Source organism: Leptonychotes weddellii, chromosome 5 (assembly GCF_054177405.1).
Source record: "Leptonychotes weddellii isolate Sample4059 chromosome 5, ASM5417740v2, whole genome shotgun sequence".
Taxonomy (NCBI): domain Eukaryota; kingdom Metazoa; phylum Chordata; class Mammalia; order Carnivora; family Phocidae; genus Leptonychotes; species Leptonychotes weddellii.
Window position 1 is genome coordinate 135,151,737 of NC_138373.1, and position 23,253 is coordinate 135,174,989.

Genomic DNA, 23,253 nt, shown 5'->3' on the forward strand with positions numbered 1-23,253 from the left:
GGCACATATTGAATGGAGCACTGGGTGTTATATGCAAACAATGAATCATGGAACACTACATCAAAAACTAATGATGTAATGTATGGTGATTAACATAACATAATAAAATTTAAAAAAAAAGTTTAAGGCTAGTAATGAGTTAATGAGTCTTCTTTTCCACAGGCTAAGAGTGTTACCAAGTATTCCCACCAGTTTAGACACAAATGATGCCCCAGTCAGTTTCAACCTTTAAGAAATAAGGTGCAAAACAACTGTAGACTCTTTAAAATTCACTTGTCCTAAAAAATTAATCACAATCTACCTGGCTTTATGGCACACATGAGAGATAATTAAATTTTCTTTAAAAGAACCTAAACCACTTTCTTTCTCGTTAAAACCTAATCCGGAGCGCCTGGGTGGCTCAGTCATTAAGCGTCTGCCTTCGGCTCAGGTCATGATCTCAGGGTCCTGGGATCAAGCGCCGCATCAGGCTCCCTGCTCTGCGGGAAGCCTGCTTCTCCCTCTCCCACTCCCCCTGCTTGTGTTCCCTCTCTCACTGTGTCTCTCTCTGTCAAATAAATAAATAAAATCTTAAAAAAAAAAAAGACTTAATCCACTCACGCTACGTAATTTCTATATGCAGAAGGCTAACTGTATTTAGTACTACAAATTTTCATTCTTATTATGGTCTTCCCATGAAATCTGAAGCAAGATAGTATAGTGAATACATGGTTTTTTTGAAGATTGACTAAAGTACAGTTAGAGTCACTACAGAAAATAATAATTGTACTTTCACTTCTCCATATTAATTCTTACAACAAAACATGAGCTACATTATCATCCCTATTCTCCAGATGAGGAAGCTAAAGCCTGAAAGAACCTGATATGACTTGGCCAAATGGCAGAGTCATGTATTATGATGATTCCAAGTCCAATAAATATTCACAACACAATTTAGACACTGAGTCAATTCATGCTCCCCCAAAAATACCCTATTCAAGTATAAATTCTAAAATGATTGTGAAGGGGCACCTGAGTGGCTCAGTTAAGGGTCCAACTGTTGGTTTCAGCTCACATCATGATCTCAGAGTCGTGGGATCAAGCCCCGTGTCACGCTCTGCACTGGGTATGGAGCCTGCTTAAGATTCTCTCCCTTCGGGCCCCTGGGTGGCTCAGATGGTTAAGCGTCTGCCTTCGGCTCAGGTCATGATCCCAGGGTCCTGGGATCGAGTCCCGCATCGGGCTCCCTGCTAGGCAGGGAGCCTGCTTCTCCCTCTGCCTCTGCGTCTCTCTCTCTCTCTCTCTCTGACTCTCATGAATAAATAAATAAAATATTAAAAAAAAAAAAAAGATTCTCTCCCTTCATCTCCCTCTGCCCCTCTCCTTCTCCCTCTCTCTCTCTCTCAAAAATAATAAAATTAAAAATTAAAAAAAAATTATTGTTAAGCCTAACTCATAACATAATTATCATTTGGGTAAGCAAAATTCCTTCCTTTCAAATGTCCAGTCCTCTTGATTTCCTCACCCATTGTTCATTCCATAGATTATCTTACAGAGACAATTTCCCTGTATCAGACTCCATTTTTCACTTGTTACTTGCCCCGGTAATGAGAATGAATGCAAAAAGATGGCTTTTTTTTTTTAATGCTTGCTAGCTTACAAAGTAGTTTCAGGGATCTCATCTTGTTTTTCAAAAGAGCCTGGTGAGAAAGAACAAACTGAACTACTTACTACCACTTTCCAACATCTCATATTCTTTTGTGCTCTTACATGTTCTCATGCTTTTTGCATATCGAGCTCTCAAAATGAATTGCCATTAACCCCTCTGCCATGTGAAATGTTCCTTAGCATCCCTGAAGACTAAGCGAAAAAGTTATGTCTTCTACAAAAGCCTTTCCTGATTGACTAGGCAGTAAGTTAGGAAAACTTCCACCTTGGTCTTGACCCAAACCTGTATCGCATTTACCAAATAAAAACAAAAACAACAAACACTGAGGTGCTTACGAAAAGGCAGACACTGGTCTAAGCACTTAAACACCTATTAATTTATTTAAGACACATATCACTCCTAAGAGGCAAATGGGTAAAACAGTATCTCTTAGCAGAAGAGGAAACAAACTTGGGAGAGGCTGTCACAGTCAGTCAGTGGCAAAGCTGGACTTAAACATGACTTTGACCACTGTACTACACTGTTCCTCAATGTGCCACTTTGCAATACAGTGGTAATACACAGCAACAGAACTGCTAGCCCTATCTGGCTCTTGCTTTGGACTGTGAGCACCTGAATACTAGGACTGTTGGAAAGGGAAAAGTAATAAAGGATGGAAAAGGGGTGAAAGGTGAAACCCAAAAAATAACTTAGTCTCTTACAATGACCTATACTAGTCGCTTTAAATAAACATATGATTTGCTCAGAATTTATATAAAAAGTTAATTAAACTGAGTTACAGAATTGTGTTTAAATGTCAGAGTATGATTCTTATTAGAAACTAAGAAGGAAGTTCCTTCAATACCCCCTTTTGTTTTTAAGTTTTCAAAAAGCAGTAATTACAAAACATTGATCTAATACTGAAGATCTTGGCATTAGCACAAAAGCAATTATTTTTGCTATTCGTTATGTATTAAAATATTATCTATCCACCTTGATGCTGCTATGGCCCACAAAAATTGCCCAAGGCATTTTATGTAATGGCCTTCATAAGACCATATGCAAAGATTTCCAAATTCAAAACATGTGGATATAACTGTCAACAATTATGGTTTGCCAAGGACATGGGGTGAGGAGGGGTGGGAGAGGCAGACAGCAAGGATAATAAGAAAAGGATGCATGTCTGTGCTTATTTTAACTGGTGAGCAAATCCTAAACAAGAAAACATTTTGGAAAAAAAATTGTGAAGTCTTACACTTATGTAAGGATTATTAAGATTAGTAGAAGATTCTATTATTCCTTAATCAATAATATTCCAGTTTTAACACACTAAATCATCTTGATTCTATATATTATTCATCAAATAGCCATAATACTTCCTTTAATAATGTGTGTGTGTGTGTGTGTGTACATATATACAATCTGTGCTTCATTATCTGACTACACATTTCAGGCTATCCATGTCAAATCATGCCCTTTATTAATAGTTTAATGTTTTAAAATTACATAAAAAATGACACTGATCATAAACATCCACATCATATACATATCCTGGTCAGTTTCCAAAAAGGAGAATGTCAACCCTGATCTCAAAGGAATTAAAAATCAAACTGAGGGACAAAGATAAAACTATATTGTATGTAAATGTTTTCTACATATAGCTTGAGAGGAGAAAAAAGGTGGAGGGAGGGTAGACAGGTTTTCATAAGCCAGGGAGAAGATCAAGTCAGCATCAAGAATTGACAGAGAGGGGCACCTAGGTGGCTCAGTCGGTTAAGCGTCTGCCTTCAGCTCAGGTTATGATCCCAGGGTCCTGGGATTGAGCCCCGCATCAGGCTCCCTGCTCCAGCAGGGAGCCTGCTTCTCCCTCCTGCCTGCTACTGCTCTCTCTCTCCCTATCTCTGTCTCTCTCAAACAGATAAAATCTTTAAAAAAAAAAAAAGAAGACTTGACAGAGAAATGGACAATGGTAAACAGGTATAAATACTTTGGAAAATTATTTGAGGTAACCTACTAAATTTGAACACATGTGTAGCCTACAACCCAGCAATTTCATTTGGGAGTACATAACAGAGAAATTCTTGCACAAATGCATGAGATTTATACATGAATGTTCATAGCTGCAATATTTTAACAGCAAGGAGAAATAAAATCTATGTGAAAGAGCAGGAAGTATGCACAGATCACTTCTGCTGGATACCAAAGAATAATATAATTGTCACATGGAAGAGCATTAATGGTATTGAATTACAAGCTGAGCTAGTTGCTTTTTTTCATGAAACATTTTTTTTTTTTTAAAGATTTTATTTGTTTATTTAAGAGAGAGAGAGAACACATGAGAGGGGATAGGGTCAGAGGACGAAGCGGGCGCGGGACTCGATCCAGGGACTCCAGGACCTGAGCCGAAGGCAGTCACTTAACCAACTGAGCCACCCAGGCACCCACATCATTTTTACTGGAAAGAATAACAGACAAACCATGACTATTCAGACTTGGGTAGGAAAGAACCTGTCACTTAAGAGAACAGAACTGATACTATTTGTTTCCAATAATAAAACTGAGCTTTCAAATGAAGCTTAGACTTTTAGAAAACTTGTATCCATCACCATGAGCTTGACACTTTCTCATACTTAAGGTCTATTCTGAGATTGATGTGATATTGACAAATGATACTTGTTTTTATATTGTACAATGAAATCTGTCAATATTTGGAAGATCTGCACAACCAATATTTTCCACATGATTAACGCATGATGTTATAAAATCATGCACAGGAAAGATATACTCAAAAGGCAAGAAAAACTAATAAATTTAATGTTACAAGTATAAAAATAGCATTGATAGATATGGTTTCAGATTCAGATTCTCTGTTGTAACTAACTTTTGAGAAACTATGCCTTATCTAGTTTTGGTATAATATCAAATAAAAATAGCTATAATTATCTGAAAAGGTTAAGACCCCCCTTTCCAACTACACGCCTGTATAAGACTGAATTTTCTTCATACCCTTCAACCATATCACAACAGATGAAATGTAAAAGCAGATATGAGAATCCATCTGTCCAAATATTAAGCTAGACATTAAAGAGGTTTGCAAAATATAAAACATCACCACTATTTTTTGTTTTGGAAAAATACAGTCATTTTTCCTAAGAAACGGTATTTATGTTAATATTTAATAATGTTTTTAAAACAAATACATACATATTTTTTAAATTTATGTTTCAATCTCTAATATACTAAGTACCCATAGATACAATCCAAAAAAATAAAACCTCTTTGGGGTCCATAATAATTTTGAGAGTATGCAGCATTCCTGAGAGGAAGACGTTTGAGAACTGTTGGCCAATGTCACAAGCAACAAATTACCCTAAAACTTTGCAGGTTAAAATTTTATCTATTATCTCACACAACTTCTGAGGGTCAGGAATCCAGAAACAGCTTAGCTGATAGTTCTACATCAGGGTTTCTCATGACGTTGTAGTAAGCTGTGAGCCAGAGCTATAGTCTCTGACGACTTGACAAGAATTGGAGGATGTGCTCCAAGTTCATTCACCTGGCTGTTGACTGGAGGCTCGATATTTACAGCCAATTTTACTTGTCTCTTTTTCCCCCTCTACCATGTTCTTTTCTTTGGTTTTCCCTTTGTTATATCTCACTAAAATAGCAGGTTCAATTTATTAAAAAGCAAAGCCAACAAATTCACCATACTGTTCAATAAAAGGGTTTAATGACTCCCTACTCCCCCACCACCAAAAAAGTAAAGACATGGAAGAAAAGTACTAACCAATACCTAACCTGCCCCCAAACTAAATATCATCTGTTGCTCATCTATAAAGAAAGAAGGTGGGAAATATTAACATTACAAAATACAAAATAAAGAACAAAGCTGAAGGTCTCATACTCTCTGATTTCAAAACTTATTAAAAGCTATGGTTCTCCAAACAGTGAGGTACTGGCATAAAGACAGACATACAGACCAACGGTATAAGTACAGAGAGCCCATAAATAAACACTCACATACATGGTCAAATGATTTTTAACAAGGGTGCCAAGAGCATGGGAAAGGAAAGTCTTTTCAACAAATGGTGCAGGAGAAAACTATCCATACGCAAAAGAATGAAACTAAATCCTTACCTTACGCTATTAAAAAATTAAGTCAAAATGAATCAAAGACCAAAACATAAGACCTAAAACTATAAAACTATTAGAAGAAAACATAGGGGGAAAGTTTCATGGCATTGGATTTGTCAATGATTTCTTAAATATGACACCAAAAGCAAAAAGAGATAAAATGGACTACATCAAATAAAAAACTCAGTGCATCAAAAGTGTGATTGTTATTTATAATAAAAAATATACATTGGGTTTTTATCCCCATTTCTGGAAGAGCTCTAAAAACCCTTGGAATTTCCTAAGTGATAAGAGCAATGAAAATGTCTTTTGTTTATTCATAACTAGCCCCTTTCAACCACCAATGAGTTTATGTTAATGAGGTGATTTTTAAAAAGACCCTAAGGATGGGGGCTGCTGTCCATGGCAATCAATCAGGATTAAAGGGTTAGAACTTTCAACCCGACCCCCCCATAAGCCCCCCCACCAACCATCTCAGGAAGGGGAGAGGAGCTGGAGGTGGAGTTAATCAACAATGGCCAATAATTTATCAATCATGCCTAAGTAAGGAGGCCTCCTTAAAAACCCAAAGGGACAGGGTATGGAGAGATTCTAGGTTGGTGAACACATAGAAAGCACCCAGAGAGAGCACAGAAGCTCCATGCCCTTTCCCACACATCTTACCCTATGAATCTCTTCCATCTGGCTACTCTTGAATTATAATCTTTTAAAATAAACCAGTAATCTGGTAAGTAAAATGTTTTCCTGTGTTTTGTGAGTCACTCTAGCAAATTAATCGAATCTAAGGCAAGGGTTGTGGGAGCCTCCTATGTACAGCCATTTGGAACAAAGTACAGGTAACAAGCTGGACTTTCAACTGGTGTTAACAGGGGGGTGCGGGAACAGTCTTGTGGGACTAATCCCTTAAACTGTGGGATCTGACACTATCTCCAAGTAAATGGTGTCACAATTGAGTTACATTGTATGACACCAGCTGGTGTCACAGAACTGTTGTTGTGTGGAACACTCACACATCTGGTGTCAGAAGTAAAAGTGTGGTAGGGTATTAGGAGTGGAGGAGACACACAGGAGTGATTTTCCTTTACAGAAGGCGGCGGTGAATGGGGAGTTGTTCAAAGAATGTAGAGTTTTAGTTCTGCAAGATGAAAAGAGTTCTGGAGATTGGTTTCATAACAATGTGACTGTTCTTAACACTTAAAAACCAGAGTAAGTCATGCTATACTCATGCCAATATATATATACATATAACGTACACAAGATTAAAATTTAAGATAAATAAAATCAATTCACCACTAGATGTAGCTCTTAAATTCTTACCTGATTTTTTTGTGTTAATTCATTAAGTGAACTTTTAAGTTTTTGTAGTTCCTGCACATATACAGCAACTTCCTGGGGGCCTTTTGCAAGCTCACTCCTTAGCTGGCTTATTGTGGCCTTAAAAAAAAAAAAAAGAAAAAAAATTAGAGAAAACTAAAATAGAAAAGGAAATGGGAGCATCCAAAGGTTTTAAAGTTTCATAGATTTTTGTCAGTTGTTGTTAAATTAAAATAAAACTTAGAAGTTTCAACTTAGTTCTTTTTCCTATACCCCTACTGCCACCTCACGTTTGAAAATTAATTTTTTTTAAATTTATCCAAAATGTACAACTTCATTTATTTAGTAATGCATGAAATGAAGAGCTGGCATCCTACTTTATGTGTCTGAGTAAGCATCAAACTGTAAACTTGAATTTACTGGCTTTTTGAAACTCTGTACTTTAATCCTTCTGCATTTAAAGAAGATAATGCAACCTATTGCCTACATTTTCCCCCAATTTCTATAGGACAGCCTTTCCTTTTACTTTAAAAACATGTTAAATAAATGCAAACATACAATACAGAATCACCTTGGAAAGGTGGTAAATCATCTTTTTGACTATATGGTAAAGTCTTTGTCCAAAGAAGTTATATAGAATTTTATTAGATATAGTTTCATTAAGCTGGGCCACTCCGTAACCAGGTATAATAGCTGGACATGAATTTGCTTTAATGCATTTTAATATTTTTTAATGAAATTAAGACAATGGATTGATCATTTAAAACTAAGAGAAAAGTAGGCAAAGATCTTGGAAATAGAAACTTCCTACACATGAGAGCTTCAACAACTAGGGAGAGAGAGACTAAGTGCTGCTTTTTTTAAGTATGGTTTCCTGCAAGTGATATTAACAAAATAACTTTGTATTTCTAATATTGCTTACTGGCTTCACTTTTTACATTCCCAAAGTTACAATCATTTTCATTGTCTACATTCTTTATTAGTAAATAAACTTCATATGAAAAAGACATAAATTTTTAAAATTTTTTCCTAATAAACACATCAGCAGTTGTCTTTTTCCAATGTTACAAATAATTACTTTCATTTTCAAGGGAGAAACGAAGGCTATCGATTTATTTTGACAATAATGCTAAGAGATCTTCTGCTACTCTTCTTTTGGAAACCCTTCCAGTATGTGTGGCACTATTTGTTTTTTAAAAAGAATTCTCATTGGTGGTATATATATCTTCATCCATTACAGTGCTTTGGTTTAAAGTTTTGGAAACCATCTTGTAAAGGAGGTTAAGTAATTAAACTGAATGATCAAACACTCGGGCTTATATTATTTTAATAATCATAAGTTAATGAAACTAGTGTTTTGAGTGTTTCCCAAACTGGCTTAAAGTCAGTTAAAAGAGGTTTCACAAATGTTTTTATGAATAGCACCATGTCTGAGATACCTTCCTGGTCTGACCCTTTAGGGACAACATTCATGTAAATAAACCAATTCTAATACAATGAAAGGCAATCTGTCATTCTGCTTTACAGTTACAGCTTATACAATTACAGCTTATACAGCATGTTCCAATAATAACTGATATATATATAACATATATATATGTAATATAGCTACTGTATACTTAAGAGAAGGAAATGTTTGGGGTTTTTTTTGTTTTTGTTTTTAAGTAGGCTCCACACCCAGCATAAAACCCAATGTGGGGCTTTAACTCATGACCCTGAGATCAAGACCTGAGCCAAGATCAAGAGTCAGACACTTAACTGAGCCACCTAGGTGCCCCGAAGAAAGAAATGTTTAAATATTTGTTATTTTTAACTATATTCAAGTTAAAGGTATATCCTAATAACTTCTTTCTTAAACTAATCATGTAACCTTTTAATTGATATTGGGAGTTTACTTCAAACTGCTATTTCTAACAACTTTCAATCTCAGATCATTTTCTGTTAGTAACATTATGGACGTTAACAGAAATATTAGGAACAGTTTGGCTATTTTAAATTACTATGTATCAAAGGATTTAGCAGAGTAACACAGAATAAACAGAAATAACAGTATATATTAATATGCAAATTATGAGTATATTTCATTAAAATACCATGATTCTGCATTTAAGTTTATAAGATATAGTAAGCCAAGGGTAACATCTATCTAGTATCTATCTTGCTGATTAACTCCAAAATGTAGAAAAAAACAAGCAAAATGTAAAGCAAATATATTCAAAAATATCTTGTTATACTGTATAGTTTTTAGATACATTCATATAAATGATTTTGTAATTTTAATACCTAAAGAACTAGACATTAGGTTTGTCATTTATCCTTTGTACACTAAATATGTACTTTTTTTAACTAGAATTTTTTAAAAGCAAGCATTTGAAATTTTTTATTTTACTCAAGTGTGGAAAAAGGAAAGATGTGGGAAGAATTTATACCAAAAGGTATATTTTAGTCATGGGGAAGGGGAGGTGGGGAGTGAATTACAGAAAACATTCACTTTTTCTGTTGTACTTTATGAATCATTTTAACTTTTACAACGATCATGTATTACGTTTGCATAGGGGAAAAAATAAAAATTTTAAAAAGTCAAAATTGGCAAGGAAATAAATACATTCCCTGTTCAAATATGACTATGGATGAAATTCAAACAAAGATGCCTCTCCACATTGACTTTCCTCATTGTTTAACAGGCCAGACTCACCTGTGCCTTGAGGCTTTAATAGTTGCACTCCCTCTTCCTGGGAATGACTGCTCCCAATTCTTCACCCTGATTCTTGCTTACTTCTCACACATATCCTCCTTGAGAAGACCTTCCCTGATCATTCTATCTAAAATTGTCCTACATTATTGCCAGCTCCACTACACCAATGCCCATACATATACCCTGCTTTATTTTTTCTTTTTGTTTCCACCCAGTTGCCCCATCCCCCCCACCGCCCTCCCCTTCAGCAACCCTCAGTTTGTTTCCTATGTTTAAGAGTCTCTTATGGCTTGTCTCCCTCTCTGATTTCATTTTGTTTTATTTTTCCCTCCTTTCCCCCATGATCCTCTGTTTTGTTTCTTAAATTCCACATATGAGTGAGATCACATGGTAATTGTCTTTCTCTGACTTATTTCGCTTAGCATAATGCCCTCTAGTTCCATCCATGTCATTGCAAATGGCAAGATTTCATTCTTTTTGATGGCTGAGTAGTATTCCATACATACCACATCTTAAACCATCTGTTGATGGACATCTGGGCTCTTTCCATAGCTGGCTATTGTGGATATTGCTACTATAAACACTGGGTTGCAGGTGCCCCTTTGGATCATTACATTTGTATCTATGGGGTAAATACCTAGTAGTGCAACTGCTGGGTTGTAGGGTAGCTCTATTTTCAACTTTTTGAGGAACCTCCATACTGTTTTCCAGAGTGGCTGCACCAGCTTGCATTCCCACCAACAGTGTAGGAGGGTTCCCCTTTCTCTGCATCTCTGCATCCTTGCCAACATCTGTCATTTCCTGACTTCTTAATTTTCCTGCTTTATTTTTCTTTATAGCACTTAGCATTAACTGACTTTCTATCATGATTTGGTTTACTTATATATTGTCTGGCTTCCACAAAGAAATATAAGCTTTATGAGAGCAGGCACTCTGTCTTACTCACTGTTGTATTCCCTACACCTAAAATAGTTGCTGGCACTAGACATTCAAAAAATACTCACTAAAGAAATGAGTGATTCGTCTCCAAGGAGTTAATAGATTTTTGTTCCCAATATCAGACCCAATAAAAGAGTCTGCATTTCCTCGAAGCCATGTTATTGAATTCAACATTGGATTTTTACTAAAAATCTTAAATTAAAAAATAATTAAGATATTTTAAGCAACATCCTGCTAATACTTAAGAATTATAATTATTGTTCTAATACTGTATTACTATTAGTAAATAATCATTTAAAGATGGTCGAAAATTTGCTTGATTAAAAAAATGAGAGTATCTTTGAAGTTCTGAGATTGCCTTAAAACACAAAACTGCCATATGACAATAGAAGGTGCTATGTATTACTAATATTAAAAGCCTTCCAAAAAAACACAGTACCTCAAGTTTAAGCATCTCCATTAGAAAGCAGAAAAAAATAATAATAAAATGATGGATGAAAGGTGGAAGACTGACAAAAGCACACAATGAACATACAATACAAATGTCCAAACATATTACTAAATCTAATCTCTGATATTTGCATACTTTTAAAGGATATTTAAGTACTCTCTTTAATAACTATGCATAAGTATAATCATTTTTATTCCATCTTTATAAATATTTTAGCTTTTAAAATGAGTTTAAAATGAGTTTATTTGGAATACAAATAAGATTCTTAAAAGATCATTTCCATTAAAGACCACGCCAAATATAAGTTGATTATAGCTTTGATATTTTCAATAATGTAAATTTTTTTAAATAATACTTTTTTAACCCTTAAATCCTCAATTTCTGATCCATAACACAGCTATTTATATAAAGCATTTTCAAATGCTTTAGAATGAGTTATTTTTCTAAAATATCTAGACCAAAAAAAAAAAAACTGTCAATGAATTCATAAGGTATATGTAAATGAAAGTAATAGAACATAAGAACATACTTAATAATATACGTTAGATTATGTCTTCAGCCTCAATTAGAAATACCAAATAAATCATTACATTTTTAGTTCCTTTAATTCCTTTTAATGTATTTTGTCTTAGATACCAATATTCAGGTTCAGTAAAGTAGTAATATATAAAATAAATTTTTTCATTAAGTGTTACAATCCACCAACAAATTTGAGAATAAGTAGGATTGAAATTTAATAAATTAGTAAAATACATGTCATATTTAAAAAGTAAGCAGAAGCTAAAAACAAATGGAGTTACAAACAAATGCAATGGAATATCTAGACATTAATTTTTAATATGAAAATGGTATGAAGCACAATTCAAAAGTATTTTAAGTAGTACTCAATATAAATATTACAACATACAATATGGCAAAATATAAAAAGTAATAACAGTAAGTATTAGGTCAAGATTAATAGCACAAATTTACTTATAAGGCAATCATCAGACCACCCAAAATGAGAGAGAAAATGACAGGGAAAGACTTCAGGCTTTGGAGACCTGAGTTCTAGTACTAGCTTCTGTACATGAGGTGCGTAAACTTAAGTTATTTACCTTCACTAAGCCTCAGATTCCTTCAATATAAAACAAACATATTACTTCATTTACAGGTTAAAAGAAACAAATGAGACCATGTATTTAAAGTACCTGGCATAGTATCCAAAACCTAGTGGTGCTCAAAAAGTTAAGAGTTTGTTTCCAATAATAATATTACTCTGACTCTTATGCTACCATTTCCTGAAGTTGGAAATTACACTTCAGTATAATGTGAGGTCTTAATCATTACAAGCCTATTAGTTAACTAAATAGAAAGTAAATACTATCCTTGTTTTACTAAAAATATGATGAAATGTTAAGTCGCTATTCAGCAAGAATAAATCTATTTTAAAACTTATTTCAAAACATTTAAAAAAGAAAAATTTTATGAAAATGTGAAAGAAGACATGAAGAATGGATTTCTATGCCATTTTTCTTTTCCAGAAACATCTTTCCGAGAGAAAAAAAAAATCATTGTTTCCCACAATCACCCTTGTTGACAGAAGGAAAGTACAGGAAGACACTAAATCCTTTTCTCCCAAATCTTATATAACTCTAGTTATACTTCAAGTGACCTCCTCATAACATATAAAGATAATTTAATCTACGTGAATAAAAATGCAAATTTACAAAAATCCTCCATATTAAAGTAATTATCAAATAAAATATTACTCAGAAATATTTTCCCACATGTATTTTTCCCAAAATGCAAGTAAATATATAAATTTCTTCTCCCTGTTCAAATTCTACCTGTTTAACAAGTAAACATATAACTCTGTAATTCTCAGCTGGAAAATGTCAGAAAGGATTGTACTTTAAAATAGATATATCAAAAAAGTGCCATAATTGTGATTCAATTTTAGTCAACCTATTACATTTGTTTGGAAATTTCAAATAACATTAAAGGAATTTTTTTAATCAAAAGAGAATATAATTTTTTAAAAATTAGAGAAATACTAGTGGGCAGGCAGATTTAATCAAAGTAATTCTTACTGAAGCACAGAAATAAATGACTCAATTCACCCAAATTCAAGTATTTCTGCTTCCACATTATCTGAATGGGATTCCTCCTCATGAGACTTCTTTGATTCAGCATCTCCTTGATTACATATTACAAGCTTTTAACTGGCTTCAATAAGTTCATGAACTCCCTGAAATTGTTTTAAAAACTGTGGAGTTATAGGTCACTGGGTTACAAAGATCACTTTTAGGAAATCTGCACCTGAAGTTCTTAAGTTTTAAAGTCTGAAGTACTAAGCATCATAAAGCTTCACATGCCTATGCATATTATAACCATAAACTTTCCTCCCACTGATAAAATTTAGGAGGAAGAAAGAGAAAGGATGACATGGTTATCTATAATATTTATACTCCATAGCTCATTATGTTACTAATTATGAATAGAGTGCCTTTTAGATCACTAGCTTTAAAACTCCAAGAAAGAAATGCAAACTGAAAAGTCACTATAACTCAACTTTTTAAACTGAAAATACAAAAAAACAGAGGTCCACATCACATAAGGGCGCTTAAGAACTACAAATACTTAATGGAATCTTAATAGATAAAAAGATATCCTCTATAGTACAGTAAAAGGGAAAAAGGCTAGCATTTTTTAAGCAAATATATTTATTGCATATCCTAGAGCTTGTCATATACTGACATATTATATATCTCAAAGATTTACAGGCCAACGTCAAGTCATGTGACAAATGGTAGAAGGAACTGAAAATGTTTATTCTGGAAGAGAAAGAACTCAGTAAATATGAACTGTCTTCAAATATCTCATGTGGAAAAAAGGAACAATTTATTCCGTGTAATTCCTAAGGAGAATTGGAACCTGTACATGTAAATTACAGGAAAACAAATGTCAACAGAATGACTGACTTACAAATAAACATACACCCCCTATACCACCTAGCAAGAGTTGGGGATCACTTATCAGATGCTATAAAGGGGAGTCCTGGATGGAGTGTTAGACTAGTTGACTTTTAAGATTTCTTTCAACAAGGGCGCCTGGGTGGCTCAGTTGGTTAAGCGACTGCCTTTGGCTCAGGTCATGATCCTGGAGTCCCTGGATCGAGTCCCACATCGGGCTCCCTGCTCGGCAGGGAGTCTGCTTCTCCCTCTGACCCTCCCCCTCTCATGCTCTCTCTCATTCTCTCTCTCGCAAATAAATAAAAAAAAAAAAAAAAAATTTCTTTCAACAACATAATTCAATAATTGATAAGTGAGAAGCAAGCCTACTAGAAAATAAGTTTTTCCTAAATATTTTTTCTGAACAACATTGGTAATACAATTGTAAAAAACGAAATCATACTTCCTTTACCCCTACCAAACTGAGAAAACTCAATTACCACTTATTGACTAGCTTGGATCAAATTTAACTTTAAGTATCATCTCCCTGCAATATATATCATTTATTAAATAAAACAGTACTCTTATACAAACATTCTTCTCTAAATGTCCAGCTTCGTAAAGCGAAGTTAAATATTGTCTCTCAAATTAGACTGACTATATACAAATACCATTCGGAGCAAATGAGAGTCAAATATTGTTTTGATAGATCACTCAGAAAAATCTCACAGGTTGGCTTTAATCATAGTATACAATAAACAAGTTAACAACAATCACATTTAGGCATACTGAACTTATTTACCTCTGAGTTAGCATATTCTGTCTGTAACTTTTTGCACTCATCTTTGAGTTTTTCAGATTCTTTCTCACGTTCCAAGGTCATGTTATCCATTAGTGTTTGAACTTGCACCAGTTCTTTCTTTAGCACAGCAACATCTTCTATACCAGGTCTCTGAAGCTGTAGAGCACATTTTCATTAAAAGTTACAGTGAAAAACTAAAAGAATACACATTTTTGTATGGTTTTACTACAAAGAAATCAAAATGAAAATAATCTTTGATATCAATTATTGGACTGCAAACATTGACCACTGGTATCTTTCCCCCAACAAGCCTCTCCTCTTCCTTATATGTCCTATTTAATAGTATTACCACTCAAGGCACAAAATAGCAAATTCACAATTATCCTTGGCGCTTTATTTGCTTTCCTTTCCTTCACAAACTACACCCAATGGTCATAACAATCACTAGATAAATGTCACATTTTGAAGCATAAATTTTCTATCCTAGGAAACTGGTAATAAAAGTAAAGGAGCAGATGTAAGCATAATTAGGGTTTGTTGCAGGCTGGATATGGTTGATTTTATTGATATATTTATTGAGTGCTAAATAAAGGACAGAAAGGAGTCAAGGACAGATTCAAGGTTGTTACACCTTAGGAGACTGTTGAAGATGTATAATACCAATAACAGAAACACAGCTGAGGAGGAAATATGATGACCTGATGTTACACTTGAATTTGAAATGAAAGCCAGAAATGCAATCAGAACTATCCTAAAAGTAGGTGGATTTATAAAACCATAGTACAGGGAAAGGTCAGGATCAGAGATGCAGATATGAAAAGCAAGAAGACAGATAATATTAAGATAGAAACAACAAAAATGTTAAACAAAAGATAAATATTAAGATAGAAACACAAAAATATTAAGGTAATAAATTTTGCATCCTAGATTCCATTTCTATGTAAAAAAAATTCTATTAGTGTATGTGTAGAAGATAGAACTATAGGAAATTTTTATTTCCTCCATTTTAGGCAAGCTATACTTTCAAAATTTTTTCATCAGAGTATATATTTCATTTTTAATTTAGAAAATTATAAAAGTACATTCCAATAAATGGTTTCTAAATTACCAGTTCAGTCTTCAGATCTTGAATTATAGTTGTTTCTTTGTTTAATTCTTCTGTCAGATGTGTTACTTTTTGTTCAGCAGCTTCTCGAAGACTCCTTTCTTCATCATATTTTGACTTTATATCTAATTGAAGATAGTTATATAAATATTAGTTTTATGACATTAACTCTAGGAAAGGACAGTTTTATAAATTCCTATATATTATACAGCTTTATAGATTCCTATATGTTACACAATGCATATCTACATATCATTCATTCAAATTCATTCCTTAGATAATCATAAATAAATACAATACATGGGGCGCCTGGGTGGCTCAGTTGGTTAAGCGACTGCCTTCGGCTCAGGTCACGATCCTGGAGTCCCGGGATCGAGTCCCGCATCAGGCTCCCTGTTCAGCAGGGAGTCTGCTTCTCCCTCTCACCCTCCCCCCTCTCATGCTCTCTCTATCTCATTCTCTCTCTCAAATAAATAAATAAAATCTTTAAAAAAAATAAAAATAAATAAATAAATAAATACAATACACTTTAACTTCTGATTACATGAAATGATGAACTTAAAATAATCAAATGTTTGTGTCTACATAAATTCCATACAGCATAGCACTACTAATTAGCATGTTAATGTACACTTAATCATATATTTTACCTAAAAGCATGTAATTTTTTAAAAAAGTAATTGACAGCATAACCAAATGTTAAATCTATACTATACTATACTATATTGTAACTTTTTCAAAATGTTGTTATTCCATAAGCATACCCCCCCAAAAATCCATCTTCTCTAAATTTCAAGAATTCTACAGAGAAAATCAGTCCTTTGAAAGGAGGTAAGAGGACAAACAAAATAATTTATACAGCAACTCTATTATTAAATTCCAGTAATCACCACCATAGTCTATAACAAATGTCTTATCACACTAAAATACAATACACTAAAAAATACAGTCAATGCCTTATTTCTAGGATATATAATGGCAAAAAGGTAACAAGACATACACTAGCTAAAAAAATCTGATTCAATTCACCTGCAATTTCAGTGGCAAGTTGGGCTGCTTTCTGTTCAAATAAGTCTTTCATTTGCTTAATATTAAAATTTTCTGTTTGGGCCTCTTCTAATTGTTGTTCCAAAGACTGTAGTTCTATAAAAAAGTATCACAGTTATTCAAATACATAATTAATGCTAATTACATTTCCTAAATTGTTATTACTTATATCCTAATCATTATAGTAAAGACAATCAACATGAAAAAAAGACAATCAACATGAGTCTACCAACCAGTTACAAATAGAGTATGCCAACATTTCAAGAATTAAGCATATCTAATTCATTTAAGCCACAAGTCATAATTTATAAGCACATAAAACAAATGAAAGGAATATTTAGCATCATGCCCAAATAATCCATAAATATTTGTTTCAAGATTATTTTGATGTCACGTTTCAGTTATTTTCCTATAACCATCAACTAACCAAAAAGGAATATATTCTGCCTCTCTAAATAAAATGTATTATAATGAGAAATGAAGTTAGAAATGGTTTAAAATCAAGGTCTTATATAAAATAAAGAATCAATTAAAATACACAGTCAACTCCTAATACTTTATTCTCATAAAAAGATTTCAGAGGGAAAGTAAATAGAACGGCTAACCTCAAAATATAATCTTGATTATTCATTGAGCATTCCTCCAGTTAAGGTCAATTACAAAGATGTTAGTTTCATCATTTTATTCCAAGAGTTAGAAAGAGTACATCACTCTTTAAAATAGGTTTAACTTTTCATTAAACTGTATTCATGTAATATTCCAGAAGCTTATTTATAACTACAGAATATAATGAACTATGAAAACACTAAGATTTTTTGTTGACTGATTAAATTATGAAGTTCACAGGTAATACTCTAAACCTAAAATATGACTATTATCATCACTGTTTTAGAGCCAGAAAGTATAACCACAACACAAATTTATGTAGCAGACATCAGAGAAAAGGTAAAAAGTAAAAAAGAAGAATGAGCAAGGAGAAAAAGAAAAATGAAAAAATAATCTGCTTTAAGTAAAGTTACCTGCTGATGAGTCAGCCACCAATCCATCAGGTTTAGACTCCTCAGTGAAAACAAGACATAAACAAACACATTAAAAGGAAAAGACAATTCTATTACCATTGCCAAAGTGAAAAAAAGTTCAAAAAGCCACATTCTATGAGGGAAGTAGCAAGATTTTGATAAAATTTTGGCCTGTTCACAATCTTCCAGATCTCTAAAGTACTCTTAGGCAGACTGGCATAACGATCTAACTGCCGTTATTGGTTCTAAGAATTTTTTTATGTTAATATAAAGTTATTACGGGTCTTAGATAGCATCTTAAATTCCATAAATTCAGTAAATATATATATTTTTTTAATGTGGGCTCCACTCTGGGCTTGAACTCACGACCCTGAGATCAAGACCTGAGCTGAGATCAAGAGTTGGATGCTTAACCAACTGAGCCACCTGGACACACCAGTAAAGATTTAAAAATAACATAAATCATTATAATTATAAACATAGATTCTAAAGCCAATACTTGAGTCAGCAGATAAAATTCATAATCTTCTAGAAGCGCCTAGATGGCCCAGTCAGTTAAGCGTCGGACTCTTGGTTTTGGCTCAGCTCATGATCTCGGTCCCATGTCAGGCTCCTTGCTCAGCAGGGAGTCAGCTCAAGATTTTCCCTCTGCCCCTCCTCCCAACTCCTGCTCACTCTCTCTTTCTCTCTCTCTCTAAAATAAATAAATAAATCTTCAAAAAAGTAAAAAAGATTCAATCCTATAACATATAAAAAATTTGCATAAGCTAAAATATGCCATGGAGCTATCATTACTAAAAAGTTTGGCATTAAAAGCACAAATTTTTAATTCAGGATTATAAATTATCTTCTTAAAAAGCAGAAATAAAGAATATATTCCATAAGGTTTAATTTATTATGTGCATTAGGAATAAAACACTATACTGCCTAGTCGTTTTCACATTCTAAAAAACTATACATATCTGAAAGAGTTTAATAAGACATCTCATAGTATATCTGATTTATTTTCCTACACATTAGATTTAGACATACTGGTTGCTAAGAATCATCAATATTTTAAATACATTTTCCCCAAAAGTAAATTTCCTACACCAAGGCAATTTCACCTTGCACTGTGGAGAAATTATTTAATTTATTAAATGTGAAACAGTCATCTCAAATGTAGGAAACAGTTTCCTCTATTTTCAGGTACAAAAAATAATATAGCACGTTTCATGAATTGTTAATGGCATGTATGTAAAACATGAGTAAATGAACTGTAAATATTGTAGATTACTAAAAATTTCTTTCCTACCTCAAATTCAGAAGCTGAGTAGTAATAAGACTGATATCTTACTATCCATTTATTTGGGTTTTTTTCTAGTCCAAATGACAATTTTTGGTGAAAAAACAAAAAGGCAAAAAGGGGTCACCTGGGTGGCTCAGTCAGTTAAGCGGCTGCCCGGCTCAGGTCACGATGTCAGAGTCCTGAGGATCAAGACCCGCATCAGGCTCCCTACCCAGTGGGAAGTCTGCTTCTCCCTCTCCCTTTGCTGCTCCCCCTGCTTGTGCTCTCTCTCTCTTAATAAAATCTTTAAAAAAAAAAAAAAAAAAAGACTGAGAGTCACAATGTACTAATATGCAAAGGGATCACTAATTACTTTATAAAAATATTAGAACTATTGTTGAAGGATATCAACTTTATTCTTACAAATGAAAACTATTTGGTAAAATTCATTCACAAAAGCCAATATTATCTTATTTTTTTTAAGATTTTATTTATTTATTTGAGAGAGAGAAAGAGAGATCACAGGTAGGAGGAAGGGTTTGAGGGAGAAGAAGATTCCCCTTGAGCAGGGAGCCTGATGCGGGACTTGAACCCAGGACCCTGGGATCATGACCCAAGCCCAAAGCTGACACTTAACCAACTGAGCCACCCAGGCGCCCCAAAAGCCAGTATAATTTTAGTATAGAAATCATAATTGGTTAAGACATTTATTTAGAAAATACATTGAACTATGTATCAACAGAATCTCACTCCAAAGTAACCACTTTTCATACCAATGCTTTTGGGTTTTTTTCTATGTATTATTTTTATATAAAGCTGTGTATGTGTGTGTACACATGTACATAAATATTTTTATTCTGTTTTTTAAAACCTAATATTGGCTTTAAAAAGTACCCTAAAATTGTTAAATACAACCATTCCCCCACATTTTCACACTCTGCATTAATGTAAACAAAAAAGTTAATAATAGTTCTTTCCCTACTAGTAGACAATTTAGTGATTTCCGGTTTGTCACAACACAAATGGTCTGAAGAGTTTCACTACTATCTGAACCTATAGTTTTTAACAATTTAGGTATATTGTCAGAAAATTAGAATAATGCAGCCTGGTATAAAAAAACAATCCACAGGTAACTGATTCTTAATGGAGCATCTTTAAGAAATTACATATTAGCTTCCCAATTATTTATTTGCATTCATTAGAATTACAAAGGATATACACTATAGGCGATTAAATACAGATAAACAAATTAGAAGTTATTTATTTCAGGCCACTTACTTACAAAATGCTTATTTTCAACAATGAAAATAAACAACTAATACACACACTTCAAGTATTTAAAAGCATTTACTTGCTGCTGCAGCCCTTGAAATTTTTCTAATTCTTTCTTTAATTCTTCTGAGTACCATTTTTCTTCCTAAGGAAAAAAAATTTTTTTATTTAGTAAATTTCAAAAGATTTATTATCTGAAACATTGAAAATAAACAAATATAATCATTTTTATTGTTACCTTAAGTGAAGCCTGAAGGTCTTGGACCTCTTGTCTAAGTAGTGTTATATCATCTCTAAACATAAATTGGGGAAAAAAGGAATTAATAGTTAATGTCCTGTAACAACCTAGTCTCAATAAATCATGGCTAGTGACTGTATATTAATATTCTAGTTTTCTCAATTAAAAAAAAACGCTTTAGAATTTTACATATAAAATTTTATGTATAACCCTTAGAAAAATAATTATATTGTTTTGTTTTGTTTTTAAGATTTTTATTTATTTATTGAGAGAGAGAGAATGATAGAGAGAGAGCATGAGAGGGAGGAGGGTCAGAGGGAGAAGCAGACTCCCTGCTGAGCAGGGAGCCCGATGCGGGACTCGATCCCAGGACTCCAGGATCATGACCCGAGCCGAAGGCAGTCGCTTAACCAACTGAGCCACCCAGGCGCCCAAAAATAATTATATTCTGAAAGCTCACTGTTTATAAATGGAAAAACGCCTTATCACAGAAATGATATAATCAAGTGCCTGAGCCAGAAACAAAGTATCTCACATTAATTTATCAATAATAAGGATCAATAGCTTCCTACTGCAGCTAGCATAAAATCTGAACTCATTAACAAGGATTATACAATCTGTACAGTATAGTCCCTGCCTTAACACTCTCCTCCTCATGCACCCAGCTCAGGCAACACTGGCTTCTTTCTTTTTTTTTTTAAAGATTTTATTGATTTATTTGACAGAGAGAGACAACAACGAGAGAGGGAACACAAGCAGGGGGAGAGGGAGAGGGAGAAGCAGGCTTCCCACAGAGCAGGGAGCCAGACGTGGGGCTCGATCCCAGGACCCTGGGATCATGACCTGAGCCGAAGGCAGACGCTTAACAACTGAGCCACCCAGGCACCCCAACACTGGCTTCTTTCTGTCCCTTGAGTCCTGTCAAACCTTCTCACATTCTACTCTCCTTACCTAAGAGTCAGTCTGACAAAGAACGGTGAGCACACTACTCAAAGCCCTAACACAGGAAAGAGATAATATCACATGCATTCATAACAGTATATACTTCAGAGTGATTGTACTGTACCGCTTCAGAGCAAGAGCCTCTCCTCCATGACCTGAGTCATTACCAGCATCATGAACTACCTCATAGTGTTTGAAAAGTTCATCAGCAGATCCCAGGGATTTCATACACTGGGGACATATGAAACCCTATAGAAAGAGGCAGAAAAAGGTTACAAAATTGTGTTTAATACTGTAAGACAGCAATTTGTACATTATGAAATACAGTCAAATGTTACACCAATGGTGCCATTAGTAGACCATAATTTATGACGTTAAGCCCAAATTCTGGTATTGTGTAAAGATACATCACCATCTATTCTGGTTGAAGTTTACAAAATATAAAGAAAGCCCTTACAACCATCTTTTAGGTTGAATAAATGTATGGCTAGAGTACAGAATTCTAATCATGAGAAGTTAGTTCTGATCTAGAAAACTACTTGAGAAGATCCTCCATCACACCCTCTCTCTCTTTCTAGATATCCCCCTTAGTAAAATAATATCTATCCCAATCTATTTCATAGGAATGATAACAAAAAAAATTAAAAACATAAAGTATTATGATCAGTGAGGAAAAAGGTAATATAGTAAATAACTTGTAATTACCACGGAATATCTACAATGATTAAGAAGTATTGTAGTCAGTAAATTCCTTGCTAACTTAATCTGATTAATACTGTAAAAGTCTAAAGTTAATAGTCTCATAAAATACTAAATACTTATAAATAATCTTAGAATTATATGGCTATGGCATAGAGGTCCTGCATGAATATTCCCTCAATGGCCTAGTCACTCTGATGCCTGGACACCTCTCACTCTGTACAACTCTACTGACATTTTCAACTACTCCAGCTTACCTATGTCCCTGAACACACCATGGTATCCACATTTCTGGGCCTTTGCATATACTGCTTTTTCCCTCCAGCACAGTCTTAGTAGCTTGTCAAGTTTCTACATTCACTATAATACACAATACACTGAAGCTTTTCATCCATGTTTCCCTAATGGCTAGTGTAGTATTTTTGAACATATTCTATATTTTCTATATTGATTATTTATTTAATAAAATATGACTAAAATAAAATAAAATAACAACTGGCTGGCTCAAACATTAGAGCATGCGACTCTTGAACTCAGGGTCATGAGTTCAAGCCCCACATTGGGTATGGAGCCTACTTTAAAAATAAATAAATAATAAAAATATGAGTGAACCCGACAGGGCAGAATTTGGCAAAAAAAAAAAAAAAAAACGGAAGCGGGGTGCCTGGGTGGCTCATTAGGTTAAGCGTCTGCCTTCGGCTCAGGTCATGATCCCAGAATCTTGGGATCAAGTCCCACAGCAGGCTCCCTGAGTCAGCTTCTCCCTCTC

At 33.9% G+C, this 23,253-nt stretch overlaps 1 protein-coding gene across 1 annotated transcript in view; it reads right to left on the reverse strand.

The window, feature by feature from the left end:
• EEA1 (early endosome antigen 1) overlaps window positions 1-23,253 on the reverse strand; it is a 114,707-nt gene that overhangs the window by 50,628 nt on the left and 40,826 nt on the right. The window contains exons 3-11 of the mRNA XM_081818981.1: window positions 21,910-22,034; window positions 20,844-20,898; window positions 20,685-20,750; window positions 18,067-18,106; window positions 17,030-17,143; window positions 16,004-16,125; window positions 14,896-15,051; window positions 7,076-7,195; window positions 5,765-5,770 (exon numbers count right to left, since the gene is read on the reverse strand). Of these exons, the coding sequence (XP_081675107.1) occupies window positions 5,765-5,770; window positions 7,076-7,195; window positions 14,896-15,051; window positions 16,004-16,125; window positions 17,030-17,143; window positions 18,067-18,106; window positions 20,685-20,750; window positions 20,844-20,898; window positions 21,910-22,034 (804 nt within the window). The remainder of the gene's footprint in view (window positions 1-5,764; window positions 5,771-7,075; window positions 7,196-14,895; window positions 15,052-16,003; window positions 16,126-17,029; window positions 17,144-18,066; window positions 18,107-20,684; window positions 20,751-20,843; window positions 20,899-21,909; window positions 22,035-23,253) is intronic.